Source organism: Oncorhynchus kisutch, linkage group LG13 (assembly GCF_002021735.2).
Source record: "Oncorhynchus kisutch isolate 150728-3 linkage group LG13, Okis_V2, whole genome shotgun sequence".
NCBI classification, from domain to species: domain Eukaryota; kingdom Metazoa; phylum Chordata; class Actinopteri; order Salmoniformes; family Salmonidae; genus Oncorhynchus; species Oncorhynchus kisutch.
In genome coordinates, this window is record NC_034186.2 from 47,334,185 (window position 1) to 47,359,286 (window position 25,102).

General features: G+C 41.5%; 2 protein-coding genes across 3 annotated transcripts in view; one reads left to right on the forward strand and one right to left on the reverse strand.

Moving 5' to 3' along the window:
* The window catches only part of LOC109902257 (26S proteasome non-ATPase regulatory subunit 1-like), a 114,359-nt gene that overhangs the window by 25,868 nt on the left and 63,389 nt on the right, over positions 1-25,102 (forward strand). The gene's annotated exons all lie outside the window — the stretch shown is intronic.
* On the reverse strand, positions 10,001-24,545 carry LOC109902258 (5-hydroxytryptamine receptor 2B-like). 2 transcript variants are annotated; one of them, XM_020498475.2, is made up of 4 exons: positions 24,247-24,545; positions 22,167-22,791; positions 14,766-14,966; positions 10,001-11,680 (listed from the first exon to the last, which is right to left on the reverse strand). In XM_020498475.2, exons 2-4 carry the CDS (start codon positions 22,414-22,416, stop codon positions 10,758-10,760), a joined length of 1,374 nt encoding a protein of 457 aa, XP_020354064.1. In that variant the 5' UTR covers positions 22,417-22,791; positions 24,247-24,545; the 3' UTR covers positions 10,001-10,757. The 2 variants fall into 2 exon arrangements, with proteins under 2 accessions (XP_020354064.1, XP_020354065.1); XM_020498476.2 differs by lacking the exon at positions 24,247-24,545 and adding an exon at positions 23,886-24,233.

Here is a 25,102-nt window from a genome sequence, read left to right on the forward strand (position 1 = left end):
TGTTTTCTTATAAACTGAATTGTTTATGTAAGTGATGGGTGTTAAATGTTTTGAAAGTGTGATTAAGTTTCCGAAATGTGAGAACTTGTTTGATGTTCAAGTTAAATCTATTGAGCATGAAAACCCTTTGAACCACCCTTGTGTTGGTCCGTGCAATGGTTTTCGATAGTCTTATCCAATTATTAAGTGTCATTCATGATCAAAGATATGACACATTTTGAAGTGATTTTACTCTTAAAGTATTTCATTGCATCCTTGTAGCTTAGCCTACCTCAAGGAGCTGAAACTATCCCTCACTTTCCTACAGGGTTGGCACTCTTAAGTGATCCCCATGTGATTGGTTTTCATGCGGAATATCAACATGACGTAATGACCAACATCTCCCCTGTCAAATCAAAGACAGAATTTAGATGCACTTTTAGCTGAGAGGTTATAATTACTTCCTGGCTCTCCTTACAGGTAGTTCAGTGTCTGAGGACATTGTTTTTCATGTCGTCCTCTTGAGTCACACATTCTTCTTTTCTGTTTACGGAGACTCATCACTCATTCTCTGACGTGAATTTACCCATCAGGCAGCACTGCAGCATTAAACAGTGCGCTGGGCCAAGTGGAGGAACATGGCGGTCTATTTTAAGCCCAAAAAAGGTTATGCGATATTCCCATGATCAATTGGCTGTTAGGTAAACCGTGTGTAAATCCTTCCTGTGTTTAGAGAGCCTCCTGAGCAGCAACAATTCCCCCCCCCCCCCACACACACACACACTCCCTTCTCTGTCTTGGGAAGCCAGGATGTGGTGCTCAGAGCCGCTGTCTCTGAGTGGGCCTGAAGTCAGAGTGACTGCTCCAAAAGGCCATGGGTATATTCTTCCCCATTGGCTGATCTCAGAACTTTCAATGCATATATCTGCAAAGGTTCTGTATGAACCAAATGTGGGCTTATTGCATTACATTTCAATGCAGGGTGGTAGATTTTATTATTATAGATTTTATCCTATGGACTCCAGAATTAGTTAAACTCACCCAAAAATATTATTTATTATGTAAATTCCTTCGTTGTTTTTGCTTAGTGACATCACTTCATGCACTGGTATGGATTTTGTAATGGAGAATTTGTCAAAATGCCCTCTTTTATGGCCACTCCTAAAGTGATCATGACACTAGGCACTTAACTTCAGGATTTGGCCTCCCTGTAGTCGTTGTTTGGGATTATGAACTCCAGAGTTAGCGTGGGGGTTTATGGTGTGATTATTTTTGCTCCCCTATCCATTTAGCGAAATATCCTTTCATAGGGTAGCCGGAGGCAAAGTCATTAATATTCATAAGTTACTTTGGTTGATTGGTTGAGCCTTCTTGGATTTGATGTCACACAGATGCCCTGAAGAGCCATCTGTTTAGTCTGCTTACGGGTATGACTAGTCAGCACCGAACGACTTGGGAAACCCAGCTTCAGCTGAATTAATGAATTGGGAAATAAATGAAAGCCCCACCAGATAGCATAAAGAGTTCACTAATTGCTATTTGTACCTTCCCACAAACTGTTGGCTAGTACCTTCCCACAAACTGTTGATTAGTTGGCTAGTAGCTTACTGGCCTGTCAGTAGCCACTATCTAACGCTAGCTACATTTCAGACAGTAGCTATCCTTCTAAATACGGTGGTCACTGGATAAACTAACTATGAATTGAACATTAACTACCAGTCAAAAGTTTTAGAACACCTACTCATTCAAGGGTTTTTCTTTATTTGTACTATTTTCTACATTGTAGAATAATAGTGACGACATTAAAACTATTAAATGACACATGGAATAATGTAGGAACCAAAAAGTATTAAACAAATCAAAATATATTTGAGATGCTTCAAATAGCCACACCTTGCCTTGATGACCGCTTTGCACACTCTTGGCATTCTCTCAACCGGCTTCGCCTGGAATAGTTTTCCAACAGTCTTGAAGGGGTTCCCACATATGCTGAGCACTTGTTGGCTGCTTTTCCTTCACTCTGCGGTTCAACTCAACTCATCCCAAACCATCTCAATTTGGTTTAGGTTGGGTATTGTGGAGGCCAAGTCATCTGATGCAGCACACCATCACTCTCCTTCTTGGTAAAATAGCCCTTACACAGCCTGGAGGTGCGTTTGGTCATTGTCCTTTTGAAAAACAAATGATAGTCCCACTAAGCGCAGACCAGATGTGATGGCATATCCCTGCAGAATGCTGTGGTAGCCATACTGGTTAACTGTGCCTTGAATTCTAAATAAATCAGACTGTGTCACCAGCAAAGTACCATTTTTTATTTTATTTATTGCACCTTTATTTAACCAGGTAGGCAAGTTGAGAACAAGTTCTCATTTACAATTGCGACCTGGTGTAACACCACCTCCTCCATGCTTTACGGTGGGAAATACACATGACAAGATCATCCGTTCACCCACTTTGCGTCTCACAAAGCCACGCCGGTTGGAACCAAAAATCTCAAATTTGGACTCCAGACCAAAGGACAAATTTCCACTGATCTAATGTCCATTGCTTGTGTTTCTTGGCCCAAGTAAGTCTCTTCTTCTTATTGGTGTCCTTTAGTAGTGGTTTCTTTGCAGCAATTCAACCATGAAGGCTTGATTCATGCAGTCTCCTCTGAACAGTTGATGTTGATGTGTCTGTTTAACTTTTTGAAGCATTTATTTGGGCTGCAATCTGAGGTGCAGTTAACTCTAATGAACTTATCCTCTGCAGCAGAGGTAACTCTGTGTCTTCCATTTTTGTGGCGGTCCTCATGAGAGCCAGTTTCATCATAGCGCTTGATGGTTTTTGCGACTGCACTTTAAAAGTGCTTGACATTTTCCGTCTTGACTGACATTCACGTCTTAAAGTATTGATGGACTGTCATTTCTCTTTGCCTATTTGAGCTGTTCTTGTCATTATATGGACTTGGTGTTTTACCAAATAGCCCTATCTTCTGTATACCACCCCTACCTTGTCACAACACAACTGATTGGCTCAAACGCAATAAGAAGGAAATAAGTTCCACAAATGAACTTTTAACAAGGCACACCTGTTAATTGAAATCTATTCCAGGTGACAACCTCATGAAGCTGGTTGAGAGAATGCCAAGAGTGTGCAAAGCTGTCATCAGGGCAATGGGTGGGTTTTTGAAGAACACTTTTGATTACTACATGATTCCATATTTGTTGTTTCATAGTTTTGATGTCTTCACTATTATTCTACAATGTAGAAAATAGTCAGAATAAACAAAAACCCTTGAATAAGTAGGTGTTCTTAAACCTTTGACCAGTATTGTATTTTGGTGAATACTAACTAGTAGCCAGTTTGTTGTTGCCCATGGTGGAGTCATATCTAACTAGCTGGCTCCTGAAACCTGTTGTCGTGTTCCCCTGCTCAGATGTTGCATGCATCAACCAATGGTTGCGTGCCATGTCATGGACTGTCATCGAATGACCGATAGCATTAACTAACATATATATGATGTGTTTAGCTGTTACTTAAAATACCTAAGTCTGTGTCCATGCATGAGCTCTTGAGTATACCTAACGTTATGGTACAGACACACCAATAGATCTGACTGCCAATAAGGACTTCGCACAGTAGGAGGCCATTTCTTCTCTTGCTAGAACAAAATGTCTCTGCTGTGTACCGACGAACCTGCCGTTTCTACTTGTATAGAAGCTGCTGATGCGTACCTTTGGAACATTCTTAATAACAAAAAAAAGTTATACATCTGTTTAATATACACCATCACAATAAATCAATTTATATTAGGCAGGTCTAAAGAAACAATATGATTTTCTTTTTCTCAGAACAGAATATGAGTTGGCCTACTGTATGTTATCTGGCAATTTGCCGTATGTTCGTTAATTTAGTGGACTAAATATGCTTAAGTCTCGTGCCATTTATTTTATATTTTATAGTAAGAACAATATAATTGAACTTTGCTGAAATAAATAGAAAGGATATTTTTGCCCATTCTGGAGCGAGTGTCCATATGATGTGTCTGTCATAATTTTTCAAACAAGTCCTATACGCTAGATTGAGTTATTTGGTAACTTTATTTGGGAATGATACAAACCGTAGTGTCTTAGAACTCCAAAACAAATATGGGCTGCATGATGCGACTATAACGTTTTGATGATTTGTCGCAAAAAAGCTTGCACTCTGTTCTTGCCTCAGGCTACACAGACTATTCTCAATTTTTCCACTACGATGGAACATTGCTGCGGGGACTTGCTTCCATTCAGCCACGAGCATTAGGGCGGTCGTGCACTGATTTTGGGGGCGATTTAAGCCTGGCTCGCAGTCGGCGTTCCAATTAATTCCCAGAGGTGTTCGAGGTCAGTTCTCTCAGCAGACCAGTCAATTTCTTCCACACCAATCTCGCCAAACAGTTTCTGTATAGACCTCGCTTTTGCACAGGTGCATTGTCATGCTGAAACGGGAAAGGGCATTCCCTAAACTTTTGCCACAAAATGGGAAGCATAGAGTTGTCTAGAATGTCATTGTATGCTGTAGCGTTAAGATTTCCCTTCACTGGAACTAAGGGGCCTAGCCCGAACCATGAAAAATAGCCTCAAGACCATTATTCCTCTTCCACCAATCTTTACAGTTGGCACTATGCATTGGGACAGGTAGAATTTCCTGGCATCCCGCCATCTGGCAGTCTGTTGGACTGCCAGATGGTGAAGCGTGATTCATCACTCCAGAGAATGCGTTTCCACTGCTCCAGAGTCCAATGGACTTTACACCACTCTAGCTGCTTGGCATTGGTCATGGTGATCTTAGGTTTGTGTGTGTCTCCTCGGCCATAGAAATCCATTTTGTGAAGCTCCTGACGAATACTTTTTGTTCTGACGTTGCTTCCAGAGGTAGTTTGGAGCTCGTTCTTGAGTGTTGCAACTGAGGACAGATTATTTTTTACGCGCTTCAGCACTTGGCGGTCTCATTCTGTGAACTTGCATGGCCAACCACGTCACGGGTGAGCCGTTGTTGCTCCTAGATGTTTTCACTTCACAATAACAGCACTTACAGTTGACCGGGGAAGCTCTAGCAAGGCAGAAATTTGACGAACTTATTCGTTGGAAAGGTGGCACACTATGCCAGTGCCACGTTGAAAGTCACTGAGGACTGCCTTGCGGGCCGTTCTACCGGAAATGTTTGGCTATGGAGATTGCATGGCTGTGTGCTCGATTTTATACGGTTAAACGGGTGTGGCTGAAATGGCCGAATCCACACATTTGAAGATGTTTCCATACTTTTGTCCAACCACTGTTTTGAGGAGCATGTAGTCTCTCTGAATGACAGGTAATATATTCCGCCCAAGCTTTTGTATTCCATGGTCTCTCCAACCCTGTTCCTGCCGCTACCGATGGTAATGTAAGCCGCCCTGCAAAATCAATGAGGCAATAGCGTTGCCTCGGCTTATACTTTCTCTCCCAGACTCATGCTACACTCCAAACATTCTATTCAACCAGCCCATCCAGTATGGATAATAATACAGTCCACATTCAAAAGAGATTACTAAGAATTTGTTTACCAAGGACATTTAAAATATTTTATCACAACCATCACCCCTGTGTTTCAATGGCATGTTGTGTTAGCTAATCCAAGTTTATAATTTTAAAAGGCTAATTGATCATTAGAAAATCCTTTTGCAATTATGTTAGCACAGCTGAAAACTGTTGTGCTTATTAATGAAGCAATAAACTGGCCTTCTTTAGACTAGTTGAGTATCTGGAGGCTCAGATGTGCTACATGTCCCAGACCTGCTGTTTTCAACTCTCTAGAGACAGCAGGAGCGGTAGAGATACTCTCAATGATCGGCTATGAAAAGCCAACTGACATTTACTCCTGAGGTGCGCCCTCGACAACTACCGTGATTATTATTATTTGACCATGCTGGTCATTTATGAACATTTGAACATCTTGGCCATGTTCTGTTATAATCTCCACCCGGCACAGCCAGAAGAGGACTGGCCACCCCTCATAGCCTGGTTCCTCTCCATGTTTCTTCCTAGGTTTAGGCCTTTCTAGGGAGTTTTTCCTAGCCACTGTGCCTCTACACCTGCATTGCTTGCTGTTTGGGGTTTTAGGCTGGGTTTCTGTACAGCACTTTGAGATATCAGCTGATGTAAAAAGGGCTATATATTTTTTTGGGATTTGATCAGCATTTGTGGGTTCGATTACAGGCTCAAAATGGCCAGAAACAAATAACTTTCTTCTGAAACTCGTCAGTTTATTCATGTTCTGAGAAATTAAGGCTATTCCATGCCAGAAATTCCCAAGAAACTGAAGATCTCGTACAAAGCTGTGTATAACTCCCTTCACAGAACAGCACAAACTGGCCCTAACCAGAATAGAAAGAGGAGTGGGATGCCCCGGTGCACAACTGAGCAAGAGGACAAGTACATTAGTGTCTAGTTTGAGAAACAGACACCTCACAAGTCCTCAACTGGCAGCTTCATTAAATGGTACCCGCAAAACACCAGTCTCCATGCCAACAGTGAAGAGGCGACTCCGGGATGCAGGCCTTCTATGTTTAGAAAATAACCAAGATATTTTCCCAACATTCATGCAATGCACTTTGGGTTTTTAACATTAGCAGGACAAGCCATTCCATCAATGTGTTATCAGACAGCTATACTGAACAAAAATATAAATGCAACAATTTAAAAGATTTTACTGATTTGCAGATCATAAGGAAATTAGTCACTTTAAATAAATTATGCCCTAATTTCGGAATTTCACATGACTGGGCAGGGGCACAGCCATGTGTGGGCCTGGTGGGGCACAGGCCCACCTACTTGGGAGGTAGGCCCACCAACTGGGGAGCCAGGCCTAGCCAATAAGAATGATTATTTTATTACCCTCAAAAGGGCTTTATTACAGACAGAAATACTACTCAGTTTCATCAGCTCTCCGGATGGTTGGTCTCTCCAACGATCCCGGATGTGGAGGTCCTGGGCTGGCGTGGTTACACAGTCTGCGGTTGTGAGGCAGGTTGGACATACCTGCCAAATTCTCTGAAACGATGTTGGAGGCGGCTTATGGTAGAGAAAATAACACTAAATTATCTGGCAACAGCTCTGGTGGACATTCCTGCAGTCAGCATGCCAATTACACACTCCCTCAACTTGAGACATCTGTGGCATTGTGTTGTGTGACAGAAATGCACATTTTCGAGTGGATTTTTAATATCCCCGGCAGTAGCTGCACCTGTGTAATGATCATGCTGTTCAATCAGCTTCTTGATATGCCACACCTGTCAGGTGGATGGATTATCTTGGCAAAGGAGAAATGCTCACTACCAGGGATGTAAACAGAATTGTGCACAGCATTTGAGAACGAAGATTTTTGTGCGTATTGAAAATTTGTGATCTTTATTTCAGCTCATAAAATATGAAACCAACACTTTACATGTTGCGTTTTATATTTTTGTTCAGTATAGATATATACCTACTTGGAAGCTAATAGATTACAATTATTGTCGCATCTTTTAACTAAATGCAAACTGAAAATACTAATTACATGTAAATATTATTGGTAACAGAATAAATAGCAGAAGAATAACTGCAGAGTAAATAATGCTGTAATTTATAATTCCAGCGCCCTGTGCGTCCTAATGTAGGCTATTGCCCCTTTTTAAGAGCTATAATTTATTTTGTAGGCATACCTTGTGTTGTGATTCTTACCAAATATGTTGTCTTTTCACACTATTCAAACCCCAATTAAATAAACAGCTGATGAAGCTATTTTAGCCTATAGTTCACATACTGCAAACAAATAATCTGAACTAAAGTCTTTACACATATTTTGGAATTTCTGTGCATTCTTGACAATCCCTAATCTGTATCTTAAAACGGCACGTTTTTTCCGTGAACCTGCACATCTTCTCTCTTGTGGCACCAATGTGAGGGTTTATGGCAGGGGAAACGGTGTTGCAGTAGTCTAGTGTGTGGTGCGGGAATAATGACAAGTGAATTTGGAGAGCATTTCGAGAGGTTGTCTGACCTGAACTCAGACCACCTCTTAATTGTATTTTCAGTTCGCTTCAGGAGCTCTTTTGAGGGGTCTGAGTTCATACTGGACAGAAAATTAAGCTAACGGTACTGAGTTTACCGAAATTGGCTGACATTTTGCTGCGGTCAAGACTCATGACTGCCGGTGTGCCGGTAATACTGTCACCGCAATCGCTCTAGTCTCATCTAGCTATTTTAAAGCGTAATCTACCCCCAGAAATTAAAATCATGAAACTTCTGTCAATTTGCTGAAAGCCTGTGTTTCATCAATGGGTAAAAATAACTCCCCATGATTTAACTTCTAAGTGGTCCGTCTGTGAAATTAGAAAATTGTGTAGGAACGTGTCATAGCTACATGGTTCTCATCACTGGAAATGGGGGATAACACACTATCACATTTCATAGCCCTTTTGAAAACAATTACCTGCACTCCAGTTTGCCAAAAGGCCAATGGATGATATGGGCATACTTGTCTAGAACACATCCATCCGTTTTATATCATCATGACAAAGTATATATTTCACTTGGATGTGTTCAATATGAAAAGTGTACCAAATTATTCAACTGTTTGTCCTTCAAATACCACCTCGCAATGCGCCCTGTGCCTCTGTGGGAATGGGCCGTTGATGCCATAGCAACATACTCTGATTAATGACAAAAATGTCAATGTAGTATCAAGGGCTTTCTAAAAATTCTAGCTAGCTAGCAACAAAATGAGCACAGCTTGCTAGTTAGCGTACATTAGCTACAGCAGGCACATGCTAAACAAGCTACTGCCATCTTGTGGCCTGGAGTATTCTAAAAACTATTCCACTGTAAAATGTCAATTTAACAGCCGTGGCGTTTTATTTGTTTAAATCACTGAACAAAACGGGTGCTTATTAGAGACGGGTTTCTATTTGAGCCTGGCGTCTGTTTCCTTAATGCACACACCTTTTGCTCATTTGCATAGTTAATTGTTTAATTCCAACATTCACCTCCAAGATTTTAAACAATTTCTTAATTATCATTTAGTGTCATTTTTGTCTAAGTATGCCTCCATACAAATTATACATAAAACATTTTTTATTTTACCACTTGAGGGCGATCGGACGATTTCTGGGGGTCTGTACTCCAGAAGTTCTTACTGGCAATAAAAATTTATGATTGACAGAACTTGGTGTAGTTTTTAAATGCATTGGGGCCTGTAGATTGCCATGCTTCTCACTATATTCAGCTATTAATAGGCTACAAGCTGTGTAATATAATGTTGCAATGCAAGTCCTTACTATATTCTTTAGAATTGTATTAAATGGATTCATTTTATTCTAAAGTATGTCATTTTGAGATGATTTTTTACATCCCAAAATAGGACACTGCCCCTTTTAAGACAAACATTCCAAAATATATCAACTCGCTACTGTAGGCTAGCCAAGACACATGCTAGGTGTCTTTTTGTAGCTTTATTTTAGCAGACTATCAACAGTAGCCAGCATATTGCTAGTACTGTATGTTCACTATTGAAGGTTGTAAATCCCTTTCCCTAAAGTAAAGGAGCTCAGCGACTGGATTAATGACCATTTATTTTGCTCAGGACAGCTCGTGTGTGCTGTGTAAAGGCCATTGGTTAATAATTTTTTTTTTACATTTAATGTGCTGTAGTTGTGACCTGCGGGAACAAGTGGAGCTTCAATGAACGGTCAATCATATTGCTCAAATACAAATGGCTTGTCTTTATCACGTGTAGTCTTCAAGTTACTGGGCCAGTGACTGACGAGATCCGTCGGGCATAGTCAATGTCAGACCCTGTTTATAGCTGTGAAACGTGGCTAAAACAGTAGTTTGAATATCATAGATGGTCAGTCCTTGCATCCATAGCTCTGCCTATGAATTTGAGTGGTTACATTTCTCCAGACCCATCCCTCAGCTTTTTACTGGAACAGGGGTAGGGATAACATTTTTTATGTTTCAACTGCTGATTGCCCCTTTAAGAACTGTAGCAAAGCACTATTTTATCAATTTATGAACCAGGAATTTTATGCTAAATACATATCCATCTGTAGGCTATACATTTGTATTTTACAAGCTTCTCATTTGCAAAGGTTTTGTCTTTGTTGCATTTTATATATAATAATCCATTTGGATGCTATAACAGTTTGGGAAAATAGGACCTGTGACTATACAATAAATCTGTTAATATTCATAAAAGCACTTACCAAAAAATTGCAATTAAAATGGGTGGTATTTATAAACTATTTTGTGTGAAGGTGAAGTGTTTGTCCTCTCAATAGGTAAAAATGCCATCTCAATGGAAATTGTCCATAGCAGAGAACTAAATAGCCCAAGGTGACAGGATTAACATTGGAATATACATTGTATCCACTGAGAGAGTTTCCAGACAGTCATATGTCTTCATTCCTTATGTATTTATCTCTCTGGCGGCTTTCTTAAGAACAGTCCGACCTGACCCTTGTCAGCTTATCTTTTATTGAGGGCAACCACCTCAACACACCTGTTCACACGCATAATGTTCAGCTATCTCTGTACAGAGGGCCTCTTATTTGTTTGACAGAAATCTACATATTTTTGTTTCCCCCCTGAGAGCACACTGTTTTCTTGACTAGAAAATAATCCATGTGATGCTCATGGAAGGTAATCCCCTGGGGAGCTCACAACTCAAGCCTTGGGTGCCTCTTACATCTGACTTTCTGGTTCTAATTGTTTCCCTTTTGCTGACTGCATTTTCCGAAAGGCCTACAAGTAACTGACATGCTCTTCGGCTTTGCAATCCTCATTCTCGGTAAGGAGCAGAGTGTCCAGTAGAACGCTGCCAGAGGACTGTATTGGTGCTTGCCTTCGGCTCAGTTGACTCTGATAGCACACTGGTCCGATGCCGTTTTTCATTCCCCGCTTCATGAACAGCTTAGAGTTCTCCGCCACAGATGAACGGAAGGAGATCCTTGTTAGATTCCTGCAGCCATGCTGTTCCCTTGTATGGCTGGCTGGCCCATTACTGATGCTGCTGTAGTTAAAGGTGATGTAGCGTGTGAAGGCCTGGCGGAAAGTCTTGTTGAAGAGGGTGTAGACCAGCGGGTTGATACCAGATGACACGTAGCCCACCCACACAAAGATCTCCATCAGACGGCCGATCACATTGACGTTGCAGCTCGCACAAAGCACAGAGGTGATGTTAGTGATAAAGAATGGGCACCACATGACCACAAACAGCAGGAAGACGATGCCCAGCACCTTAGAGGCACGCTGCTCATTGGTCAGGTTTTGCATGGACTTCTTGCCCATGGTGGACATGCGACGGATGGGGATATCTTCATTTGTCATGGGGTTGGTAGGAGCAGTGGGATTTCCTGGTAGTTTCTCAGTTGTGGGAGAGGCCATGGAGTGCTCCCTCTGGAAGACGGTGGAGACTGTTGGGCGAGTGAAGCGCTGTGTGACCTTTGACCTGAGCAGAAAAGCTTTCTTGCGCAACACCTGAATGGTGAGCAGGTAGATGACCATCATGATGGTTAAAGGGATGAAAAAAGCTGTCATGGAGCCATACATGATGAACTCTCGGAAACTGTCTGGTTTCAGTAGGCAGGTGTGGTTGCTGTTAAAGGTGACATTGTTTGGAAGATGGTAGTTTCTCAGCCCCTTGATGGGAATGGGGATTGCGATACCTGTGTAAGAGCGAGAGAGAGAAGTTTGGTTAATCAAATCATCAATGCAAACTTTGCATCCTACTCTTGGTGGTTTGAGATTCAATGTGTTTTGGGAGTAGATGCAGTATCTTCTCACAGCTTAGTTTTCCACGGTGGTCACTTTATGCTGCCTTTTTGTTTTTTGCATATTGTTGGACATGAACTCTTCATATCTGCTTTTCCTTTTGATGTTGCAGGCATATAAAACTGTAATAAAGCCTCATGCTTTCACAACTGAGGACAGCAGGGGTAGCACAAAAGGTTAGGAAGAAACTGCTTTTTGTGAGTCCTGGAAGTTCTCATTCTTTGCTTAACAATCCAATAAACTAACCATATATCGCCAGCTATAATACAGTGACAATGAACACACACCCTGGAGAAAGACACTCTTCCACAGTTGTGGCGTCTAAGTGCTGCCCCTGTAACTCTAAGCAATCTGGTTTTGCTCTGCGAAAGAAAGTAAATGTGTAGAACCTAGCCCTGAGTGAAAACTAGGGGTGTGCTGTTGTGAAGATGTCCGAACGCTCCATAACTACCAGGCTAAACTCTGCCAAGTCCTTACACCGCAGTCTCACAAATGCCTCAGCCAGAGGAACCGTCTAGGCTGACGATGTTAACGAGCATAGGGGTGTTTAATTTCATTTCCTACTGGAAAGCTAATATTTAACGGATAACAGATAATTTAAAAGCAAACCAGTATGCTTATATACTGAGGGTTCACTGGCCAGTCATCAGTAATACAGACTCGGGCAGTGGACTCTAAAGTAATATCATCAATCAGGAAAATAAAACGATGTTTGTCTCAACTGTCAAACTATCTCTTTGGACTATGGCAAATGACATTTGGGTCTAGGCTTACATTGGGCCAAAAATGGGAAACCAGTTTGAGTCTGGAATTCCCTCGTATGAAATATGCCCTGTGAGAAGAGGATTCCAGTGTTTCAGCTCCATCTGCACCTCATTTATAGTCTAATAATAGGCTAAGAAAATGGATGTAATGATCAGGGGCCCTTCGAGTTCATTAAGGTAGGGGCTATCAATGAGAAGGCTAAGCTATTCTACACACAACAGACCAAAGATTTGATCTGAGATTAATAGCAAAGAGAGAGGGGCAGTCAGACAGACAGTCGGAACCGTGCGTATAGGTGATAGCATGGTCATCTTTATCTCGCATTGTCTTCTCTTGCAATGCCTCAAATTCAGTCTATTAAAATATATACACTACCAGTCAAAGTTTTAGAACACCTACTCATAACAGAGTCGCCTCTTCACTGTTCACGTTGAGACTGTTGTTTTGTGGGGGCTATTTAACTTATTTGGGATAGGGGGCAGCATTTTCACTTTTGGATGAATAGTGTGCCCAGAGTAAACTGCCTCCTACTCAGTCCCTAATATACGCATATTAGTAGTAGTAGTATTGGATAGAAAACACTGGAGTTTCTAAAACAGTTTGAATGATGTCTGTGAGTATAACAGAATTCATATGGCAGGCAAAAACCTGAGAAAAAAAATCCAGACAGGAAGTGGGAAATCTGAGGTTTGTAGTTTTTGAACTCACCCCTATTGACTACACAGTGGGATATTGGTAATGTTGCACTTCCTACGGCTTCCACTAGATGTCAACCGTCTTTAGAATGTTGTTTCAGGCTTTTACTGTGAAGTGGGAGCGAATGAGAGCTGTTTGACTAAGGGGTCTGGCAGCAGCCTCGTTCTGTCACGCGCGTTCACATGTGAGGTATCTCTCGTTCCATTGCTTTTCTATAGACAATGGAATTCTCCGGTTGGAACATTATTGAACATTTATGATAAAAACATCCTAAAGATTGATTCTATACTTAGTTTGACAAGTTTACTTTTTGAGTAACTTTTTGAACTTTTCGTCCGACTGGACCTGAACACTCGTTTGGATTTGTTTACCAAACGCCCTAACAAAATAAGCTATTTGGACATAAATGATGGACATTTTTGAACAAAACAAACATTTATTGTGGAACTGTGATTCCTGGGAGTTCATTCTGATGAAGATCATCAAAGGTAAGTGAATATTTATAATGCTATTTCAGACTAATGTTGACTGCACAACATGGCAGATATTTATTTTGGCTGGTTTGGCCTCTGAGCGCCGTACTCAGATTATGCTTTTGCCGTAAAGTTTTTTTGAAATCTGACACAGCGGTTGCATTAAGGAGAAGTGTATCTAAAGTTCCATGCATAACACTTGAATTTTCATCAACATTTATAATGAGTATTTCTGCGAATTCATGTGGCTCTCTGCAAAATCACAGCATGTTTTTGAACTACTGAACATAACACACCAATGTAAAATGAGATTTTTGGATATAAATATGCACTTTATCGAACAAAACATACATGTATTGTGTAACATGAAGTCCCTTGAGTGTCATCTGATGAAGATCATCAAAGGTTAGTGATTAATTTTATCTATTTATGCTTTTTGTGACTCCTCTTTGGCTGGAAAAATGGCTGGGTTTTTCTGTGAGTTGGTGGTGACCTAACATAATTCTTTGTGGAGCTTTCGCTGTAAAGCATTTTTGTAATCAGACACTGTGGCTTGATTAATGAGAATTTTATCTTTAAAATTATGTCTAATAGAAATTTGATTTGACATTTCTGTTGATTTGTATTTGGCGCCCTGCAATTTCATTGGCTGTTGGCGAGCGGAACGTTCCTAGACAGGTTAATGAAGCTGCCAGTTGAGGACTTGTGAGGCGTCTGTTTCTCAAACTAGACACTCTAATGTACTTGTCCTCTTGCTCAGTTGTGCACCGGGGCCACTCTTTCTATTCTGGTTAGAGCCAGTTTGTGCTGTTCTGTGAAGGGAGTACAGCTTTGTATTGATGTGAAATGAATTTCCTTCCTGGAGGAATACTTCAATCTTTTAACCTCCTTTTTCATTTTATGCTTCTTTTGGTCAAGTCTTTCAGGATAATTTACTGGGTTTTCCCACAGGTTACCTTCTATCACTGCTATCACTCACTAGAAACATTGCAGACTGCTCCTGAACTCAACAGTCAACACAGGACAAAAAAACAGCACTGCTTACCAATGGATATGAGCCACACCGCTGCTATCTTGGCCATGGCTTTGGACCTGGATTTATACTGGCTGTGCTGAATGGGTTTCTTGATGGCTATGTAGCGGTCCAGTGAGATGGCACACAGGTGCATGATGGATGCTGTGGAGAACAGGACGTCCAGGAAGAGCCAGATTGGGCAGAGGAACTCCGGAAGAGGCCACCCGGAATCTGAGAAACAGAAAAAAGATGGAAAGAATTGGATTGTTAACTGCTCTCATAGGCCAGTACAGAACCATTTGAGATGAAAAGAACACAGTTCTCAAACTTGATTACTGTGGTGCTGAATCTTTTGTTTTCACCTTACATCAGATAAGCCTTATTGAATTTAGATTTCAGTGACTAAGTCATGATGATTTTGTTTTAACAACTTGGATTAAATTGCTATCTATTTGGATTATTCCCATTGAAAACAGGACTACACTGAACAAAAATATAAACACAACATGTAAAGTGTTTGCTCATGAAACATGGGACTGAAATAAGATCCTATAAATTTGCAATGCGCACAAAAAAGCACATTTCTCAAGTGGTGTGTTGAGGAGGATTTCTGTTTATAGTAAAGCCTTTTTTTGTGGGGAAAAACTAATTCTGACTTGGTGGGCCTGGCTACCAAGTGGGTGGGCCTGGCTACCAAGTGGGTGAGCCTTGGAGGGCATGGCTACACCCCTGCCCAGTCATGTGAAATCCATAGATAAGGGTCTAATGAATTTATTTCAACTGACTGATTTCCTTATATGAACTGTAACTCAGTAAAATCTTTGAAATTGTTACATGTTGCGTTTTATATTTTTGTTCAGAAATTGTACTGATATGTCCTCAGCACACCTATTATATTCTAAATGGAGCTTGTGTTGTTGACCCCACCACCATTGGGGAGATACGCTTCAATAGTGGATTAAAACCAGCTCTGATGTAGTGAATTCTGTTTGTTTATTTTAGTAAAGCATGAATTCACTGCAGAGATGCTTCTCTTTTGACTGTGTATGGAGCTGAAAGCTCTATGCTTTTGATGTAGATGTGTTCAAGCACCCTTCTCTCCAGAACTGTTTATACTGGGTCTCGGATGTGAAATTAGCGAGTAATTGGGCTGGATTATATCCCATTGCACATCAGCATTGTAAAAGATCCTGTTGTTGAAAAAGTTGTTGAATGATTTCTTTAGTGTTAACCCTTTAGCTGATTGCTTGTACTTCATAACGCAAGCATTAGTGAATACATCACATTTATTTTTGTATCGAAGTATTACTTCTATTGTATCTTCGTATACAATTATAAAAGAAATGCGCTTTTGAAGAAATGGTTCTTAAAACACAATATTTGAGTGTCCTCCCTTCATGTTTTACATGCACCCTAGGACTGTAATGGACACTCCTTACCCACTTTATTGGGTTCCATGGCACACCATTTCAGGTGCTTTGTTCAGCTTGATGCACAATTTTGCCATTTCTCCTTATTTAATTCTTAGATTTTTGTTTATATTTAAATAAACTTTTATAGCGACTTTCTAAGAGTATTTTTGTGGGCCCTTTTGTAATTCCTATCATCTGTCTACTTAACATGGACAAAGAGAAAAACAATTCTCTCTGGGAATAAGCTCATACACTCAACATATTCTATACATGTGGTGATATTATGTGCATAGACCAGAGTTTAAATCTGGCTGCAAGCAAAGTTTCTGAAGATGTACACTGACTAATAATATAAACGCAGCATGCAAAACTGTACAGTTCATATAAGGAAATAAATACATTAGGCCCTAATGTATAGATTTCGCATGACTGGGAATATAGATATGCATCTGTTGGTCACAGATACCTTAAAAAAAGGTAGGGGCGTGGATCAGAAAACCAGTCAGTATCTGGTGTGACCACCATTAGCCTCATGCATCTCCTTCTCATAGATTTGATCAGGCTGTTGATTGTGGCCTGTGGACTGTGGTCCCACTCTTGGCTGTGCGAGGTTGCGGGAACTGGAACGTGCCGTTGTACAAGTCAATCCAGATAATTAACCTTTATTTAACTAGGCAAGTCAGTTAAAAACAATCTTATTTACAATGACGGCCTATCCCAGTCAAACCCAGACGACGCTGGGCCAATTGTGCGCTGTCCTATGGGACTCCCAATCACAGCCGGATGTGATGCAGCCTGGATTCGAACCAGGGACTGTAGTTGCACCTCTTGCACTGAGATGAAGTGCCTTAGACCGCTGTGCCACTCAGGAGCCCATATGTCTGGTGAGTATGCAGTCCATGGAAGAATTGGGATATTTTCAGCTTCCAGGAATTGTATACAGATCATTGCGACGTTCTCATAGAAAGCAGCTGGTTTCAATTGGGACAAGTTACAAAGGAATGTGCAATTTTGTGCATTATTATGCTGAAACATGAGATGATGGCGGATGATGAATGACACAACAATGGGCCTTAGGATCTCATCACGGTATCTCTGTATATTCAAATTGCCATCAATAAAATGCAATTGTGTTCGTTGTCTGTAGCTTATGCCTGCCCATGCCATAACCCCACCACCACCATGGGGCACTCTGTTCACAATGTTGACATCAGCAATCTGCTCGCCTACACGACGCCATACAAGCTGTCTGCCATCTGCCCGGTACAAGTTGAAACCGGGATTCATCCATGAAGAGCATATCGAAGGGGAGCATTTGCCCACTGAAGTCAGGCAAAAGGTAGGCCTTCATTGTAAATAAGTGTTTTGTTCTTAATTGACTTGCCTAGTTAAATAAAAAATATTCAATTCTCTTGCAACAGCTTCGGTGGACATTCCTGCAGCCAGCATGCTAATTTCCCTCACCTTGAGACATCTGTGGCATTGTGTTGTGACAACTGCACATTTTAGTGGTATTCTATTGTGCCCAGCACAAGGTGCACTTGTGTAATGATCATGCTGTTTAATCAGCTTCTTAATATGCCACAGGTGGATAGATGCTTTTGGCAAAGGAGAAATGCTCACTAACAGGGATGTGCAAAAAATGAGGGAAATTATCTTTTTTGTGCATATGGAACATTTGTCATGGATATTTTGTTTCAGATCATGAAACATGAGACGAACACTCTACATGTTGCATTTATATTTTTGTCCGTTATGTGTTGCCAATGCTACAGAGGTGTCCATCCAAGGCCACATTTCTAGGTTAAACTTATAAAGCCATTGCAGTGGACCGGCTACTCTGTGAGAATGAATACTTTGAAAACCGAGCTACAAACCTCTAGTGTAGGGTGAGGTTATCATTCCAAAGTGGGAGAAAGCCAGTTAGTACTAAAACAAAGCTGAAAATGCTGTCTTATTAAAGGGCTGTCTTTTGAGTATTATTGTCTTAACGATAATTATTATTGCTTACTTTAGAAAATGTCCCCGTTCCAGCAAATACCAGGATATAAACGCTCTGTCCTGCGCCATTGATGTCTGTCAGGCTCTCTGATTACACAAGACATGCACACAGTTCTTAAGGGGCCCCATACTTTATATGGGAATCCTTTTTTTCCCTCCCCACTCCGAGTGCATCTGTAAACTCATCCTAAATCTTAAACACTCACCTGGCCATCACAATTGTTTTAATTGGTCTTTCTGGACACCCGTATTAGTGGATTCTGCTATTTTAAGCCACACCAGTTGCTGACAGGTGTATAAACTCAAGCACACAGCCATGCAATCTGAATAGCCAAACATTGGTAGTAGAATGACCTTTCAATGTGGCACCGTCATAGGATGGCACCGTCATAGGATGCCACCTTTCCAACAAGTCAGTTCGTCAAATTTCTGCTCTGCTAGAGCTGCCCCGGTCAACTGTAAGTGATGGTATTGTGAAGAGGAAACATCTAGGAGCAACAACGGTTCAGCCACAAAGTGGTAGGCCACACAAGCTCACAGAACAGGACAGCCAAGTGCTGAAGCGCTTAAAAATTGTCTTTGGTTGTAACTCTCACTACTGAGTTCCAAACTTCCTCTGGAAGCAACGTCAGCACAATGACTGTTCATCAGGAGGTTCATGAAATGGGTTTCCATGGCCAAGCAGCCGCACATAAGCCTAAGATCACATTGTCAAGTGTCAGCTGGAGTGGTGTAAAGCTCGCCACCATTGGAGCAGTGAAAAACTGTTCTCTGGAGTGATGAATCCCGCTTCACCATCTGGCAGTCTGACGGACTAACCTGGGTTTGGGGGATGCCAGGAGAATGCTACCTGTCCCAATGCATAGTGCCAACTGTAAAGATTGGTGGAAGATAAATAATGGTCTGAGGCTGTTTTTCATGGTTCGGGCTAGGCACCTTAGTTCCAGTGAAGGGAAATCTTAATGCTACAGCATACAATGACCTTCTAGCCTATTCTGTGCTTCCAACACAGGAAAGACCATTTCCTGTTTCAGCATGACAATGCCCCTGTGCACAAAGCGAGGTCCAAAAATAAATGTGTTTTTTTAGATTGGTGTGAAAGAACTTGACTGGCCTGCATAGAGCCTTGACCTCCACCCCATTGAACACCTTTGGGATAAATTGGAACGCTGAATGCAACCAGGGTGTAATTGCCCAACATCAGTGCCTGACATCACCTAATGCTCTTGCGACTGAATGGAAGCAAGTCCCTGCAGCAATGTTCCAACATCTAGTAGAAAGCCTTCCCAGAAGAGTGGAGGCTGATATGAAAGCAAAGGGGGTACCAACTCCAAATTTGATTCCCATGATTTTGATATGAGATGGTTGACAAGCAAGTGTCTACATACCTTTGGTCATGTAGTGTTGCTAGATACTTTGTTTGACAATGGAGGTCCCACAGATGAAAGCAATTCATTGTAGTTTTTTTGAAGGCTGTAAGAACTTCCAGAGTTTTCTGTTTGCACTGTGGTCCTTTAAGGCAGCATTCATTCATAAATTGTATTGTTCTTGTTTTAAGCTCTCCACTGGAGCACTAATTTGATATTCTGGAGGTGGCTCAAAAGTTTTCAATCTAGCATGTTTTGACCCAGGATTCTCCAAACGAATTATGGTTAAGCCTAAATTAAAAGACAGCTCTGGTTGAGTGGGAAATGTATATCTATGCCTACCTGTTGTGTGTGGGTAGACTGGGGTGAGTCTGGGACCGAGGCATGCCTTCTAAAAGCGTGACCTCTCCCTGAAACAGACAGTATTGAGCTCATTAGTGAAGAAGGGTAAGAATGGTCTGTCATCCCCTTGGTTCAGAAGAGCATCAACCATAGTGACACTTGTGGGCTATTTCGTGAAATCTTAATCATCACTCTACGTTTAGAAAAATGTACATAGTTTCTGGAATGTCAGGTCGTGTGACCCAGTTGTCCCAAGGCCCAAACATATTTAAATAAGCATTTATCTCTGTCCTCAATATAAACACATCTCGTCGTGCTACCTCGCAAACATGGCACTAGGGTAGGCGCCTCCCTGCCCGAATCGTTCAAATAGCTTTTCTTAATGGGTCTCTATGGTTTCCCGAGACTTATTCAGCTGTATATTTAGGTTTACTCTGTAGTGTAGTCAGTTTAAAGTGCACCTTTTTTAAGCAGTGCAACAATTATATTTTTCAAGGTGTTGACTGTAAGCCTTAAATTCATCTGCTAGGCAGATGTGGAAAAGGACCTCAGGACTTCTTTACAGCTCTTTTAGACATCAATTGTACACTAGCCATGCCCTCTTTCTCAGTAAAATGTTTCATTTTGGAGGAAGGTCTAACTATGATTGGGTTCACCATCTCATTAATGTTGGATGTTTGATGCAATAGCTAGGCTAATTGTGATTGTCTGGCACTTCCCCCGCAGCCAGGGCTTGGGATGGAGAGGAGATATTTAGCCAGACACACAAGAAAGTGTTCAACAACCATCTCTATGCTATGTAGTTGTGGTTTATTTGGAGTTTAGAGAGTTAGGTTTAATGGCAGTGGTATATTAGCGGTCGCGATACTGTGGTTATATAACATGTAGCTACAACATGTCGTCTCTGTCCTCTGGTAAATGTCTTGTATTATTTTGATGTGAGCACTGATCCCCTCTCTCGCCGTTTGCCTTCACACACTGTTCTTAGCGCCGCCGGGCCTGGATGTACACACGCCTTAACTGGCCCACCGTGCCGAGAGGCTCTAAAGGCTCGGCGTGAAGCACTAAACTCTGTTTATGTGTGTTTATGTCCCCCTGACCCCCCCGCTGTGTGCTCGGGCTCCAGCCAGGAGAGAAATGACAGCTGCCTCTGCACAGTCGTACTTTGCATCCATTCCGTACATTCACACATTGACTGCTCTTACACGTGCGTACGTATACTCACACACACACACACACACACACAGTCCCCCTCCATCCTCTGAACAAAGGCTACTTCTCTTCAAAAGCCACTAGCTGTTTAGTCTTGGCCCTTTCTGTCAACTATAAACTATGGTCACTGGAGACAATCCATCTGCTCATGTTCTCCAGATTTAGAACTAAGACCCTCGAAAAAGACACAGGGATTGTCTGACATGTTAAGCATGAGGACATGGCTTTGACTTTGTTTATCCCCTCCTTTCCATGCGTCTAGCCCCGATGACTGCATTAAGATGTGATGGAAGGAAGCAGCTTCCCCCCTTAGCAGTTTCCCTCATTCCCGCAGTTTGCACGGCACATATGGTTCTTATGCAAAGAAAGTGCTTGTTTTTTGAAAGCATGACTTTTGCTTTCAGAAAGGTTGGTTTGTGATTTGGAAAATTGTCTGTGAAAGTCGTGCAGAAATTGGGTCATCATGATCATTGGTAGCTGATAGGGCTGTGCTACGGTCGTGATTACATAGCCCAAGGAAGTAGTTTGTTTATTGTCCACTATCTTGTGTTTTTGTCATCTGCTATAATTTGTTTATAGCTGGCGGAGTTTCAGCAGCATCTCTGTTAGTGTCCTATTAAACTCTAGCGCTCTTGAATTATCGTAAATATGCATGCCTATTTTTTTGTTCTGTTAACAAATTAACACAATTCTTGTTGTCAACAGAGGAGTCTGCTCGATCCAATTTCCATTTTTAGGCAACCTACTGTAATGGCTTTCTGCGTTGCAATGCACATTTACTGAACCGATGCGCTCAGGTGTTTCCCGGGGCTCTCGACTGACAGCAGCTTTATAATGGCAGCTCCATGGGGACTGGGCTATTTAGACCTAATTTATGGGAGCCAAGCTAAGCACAAGTACTAGGCCAGCCTTTTCACTTGAATCAGCAATATGTCGCCGTATTGAGGCTGGAAGGGAATCATTCTAAATTAAGATGTTGAGAAAATCACTTGTAGGACCAGTAGATTTGAGTATAAGCAGTGTCTTGAGTTTCAAGTGTATGTACCAGATCTTTTCTCATGGCATGACGAACAGGCAGTCATGTTGGGGTGACTTACTGTATAGCACAGTGATGAGGGCGATGGGCATCACCAGGAGTCCCACCAGCAGGTCGGCCACTGCCAGGGACATCAGGAAGTAGTTGGTGGCGTTCTGCAGCTTCCTCTCCAGCGACACGGCCAAGATGACCAGGATGTTGCCCCCGATGGTGGGGATGATAACCATGATGATGAGCAGAGCAGCCCAGTGCAGCTGACCCCCGGCCCCCGAGCCGTTGGTCCCCAGCGGGACCGCATCTGGCTGGGACATCCTGCTGTGGAAGGGATGGCTGACCTGGGCACGGGTCGTGGTTCTGCTCTGGCTGGCTCAGGGGGCTTGGCCAGCATGATCACAGGGTCCCACAGGCACGGGGGACGGCAGTGGAAGGCAGCTCAGAGCCAGCACACAGGGCGGTAGCTCATCCTCAGACTCCGCGTACAAACCAAAAGGGCCACGTCACAATCGACAAAGCCCCGCCGTTCCAAAACTGAACAGGTCGCCTCGAGCTTGTTCCAGGCAGTAATCCAAGCACAGGTTGTACCACCACAGTAAAGGGGATGTTAGGTGAAGAGTTGGTTCTCTGACTCGTAGTCCAGGCGCCGGTGTCTTTTGGTTTGTGTACTCCCTAGAACATATCAGTTTTTACTAAAAGTTTTAAAAGGAAACAAAAGCGACAATGTTAAACCACTTGCTCTAAAGAGGACATTAGTTTCAGTTTGAAGACTTAATGATGATTGACATTTATGGTAACAAATGTTATGTTTTTTTCCTGTATATTCGCTAGTATTGGGTTCCAGTCCATGGCTAAGCAATTAACCAAGGAAGCAGATATCAGCTGTAATCAGTGCTTGCATTCTTAACTCTGGCATGTTTGTGTGTGTGTGTTGGTTAAAAATAAATATCTACTGCTAATATGTTCGTTCTAGGTCTATTTCTGTAGTTTTCAAACGACTAACTTACAAAACAACTTTTAACCCATAATTTCTTTTAAACATTGCATGTCATTTAAAAAACATCGAACTAATATTAAATTATGCATGGTTTAATTTTGAACATACAATTTAATTAAGCTTTTATTTTTGTTTTCAAATGTGATTTTAATTGGCTTATTTCCTTAATTTCCCTATTGCTTTGTAGTGTTTATAGGAACTTAAAACTTTGCTTATTTATTGCATATCCTAGTGGCTTTTTTTCCTTTCATATTTCTAGATCAAAGTCATTATTTCATTGGCAATAATATTACTCTAAATAGATTCATTGCATTCTCTAAATATACATGCTTTTCCCATCAATTTATCTTAGCGTTTTTAATGTTAATTTGTACGTACTCCAAGAGTCTTTTTGAAGTGTAGAAAAATTATTTGACCCTCCTTAGCCTCTAGTCCTCTAGTTGAAGCCGCTCTCTAGAAACAAACTGCTTGTCCCTATTTAAGTTGTCACTGTTTTATCATTTGTCTACAACAGTCGGTGCACCTTTGTCTGTGAGGGCCTTCAAAGGCTTTTTATAAATGCACTTGATAACAGAAAAGACTTCAGGGTCTTGGCAAAAAGAAACTGGTTTTTGTTGGACTATACCATTCCAGTTCACGTCTAACATTAGAATGAACAAAGCTCAGAAGTTCTTACAAATTGTACACTATTTGAACACATTAACAATTTTCTGTAGATTTGCGATTATTTTATTTATTTTAGAATTATGAACAAACAGTAAGTGATTTTACTGAGTTTCTCTTTCTTACCTTCAGCTAATGCAGAAGCCTGTGTGTTCTCCTTTAGTTTGTCCAGATCATTTGCATCGTATTCAGAGCTGCTAAATCCTTACTTTTCAATCACGCAATACCTTGCGCATTGGATGAACAGTGCTGTTCATCACCAAACAACTCAATCCTCAGACTCCTTCAGTGGCAGCTTTTTTTTTCTGGTCCCTGCTCACGTTTTTATATACGTAGAACCCCTCAAAAATCATAAAATGTCATAGGCAGCCCTCCCCTTGTGAAAATAATTTGCTAATATTATCTCACTTTGGTGCATTCCATTCTGAGGAATTTCCTTTATCCCCGCATGTTGGATGAGCCCCTGGTTTGGATTCGCATCACCTACCGTTATCACAGGTTGAAAACGTTCAGATGTCTCACGCTCTGTCTCACGCTCTCTGTCGGTCTTTCGCTCTCTCAGGTTCTCTGTCTTGCTCTCAGGTTCGCTCCGTCTCTCGCTCTGACGCTGTCTGTCTCTTTCTCTTGTCTCGCTCTTGCTCTCTCTGTCTTTGGTCGACTTGCTATTTCTCACTGTTTCTTCCTTCCACCTCCATGCTTACCCTTGAGTTATGCTAAGGAGAAAATGGATGAATGTCTCAGAGTTGGCCGAATGCCAATTGTTCTGGGAGGTAATTTCCTTCAACACAGTCGTCCTACTGTTTATATTTGTCACTTTCTGCTCTCCTCCAGTAGGGACTGGGGATGGAATTTGGAGGAGGAGGGAGTTGTTAGTGATGTCCTATTTGAAACTGCATTTTCACTTCTTGAAAATATTTTGGTCTGCCTAGTCTCAAATGTTCATTGACATTTTTTATATTTTTTATCAAAGATAAAATTATAGAAAACATTTCCTTTAAATAGGTATATTACAAATTGCAGAGACAACCATTATTGTTAGTATTGATATACATAAACCTAGCATCTCCTTGCATGCTTATTACTTCCACTGCTGTCTCGTTGCATTGCTTTTAAAACCAGATGAAAAGCCATGAAGAGTATAAATTTGATGTTCCTGAAGTGTACTGTGCACCTAATGCACCTCAGGTGTCTAGACAGGAGTTGGACCAGACACGGTATTTTATAAGCTCCCTTTCAGTGCCTGATTAGCATCTCAAATCACGGGAGCCAAGAACATTTCATCTCACTCAGATACCAGGCAGATACATTTTTGATAGTGCTCTAATTAATGACCACTGGTGTTA

What these genes read in the sequence shown, in the direction of transcription:
- LOC109902258 (XM_020498475.2), bottom strand. Translation starts at nt 22,416, where the DNA reads ATGTCCCAGCCAGATGCGGTCCCGCTGGGGACCAACGGCTCGGGGGCC. An exon ending in CCTCATCACTGTGCTATACA is followed by an intron (nt 14,967 to 22,166) that starts GTAAGTCACCCC and finishes TCTGTTTCTCAG; the next exon opens with ATTCCGGGTGGCCTCTTCCG. An exon ending in GGTGTGGCTCATATCCATTG is followed by an intron (nt 11,681 to 14,765) that starts GTAAGCAGTGCT and finishes GCTCTTACACAG; the next exon opens with GTATCGCAATCCCCATTCCC.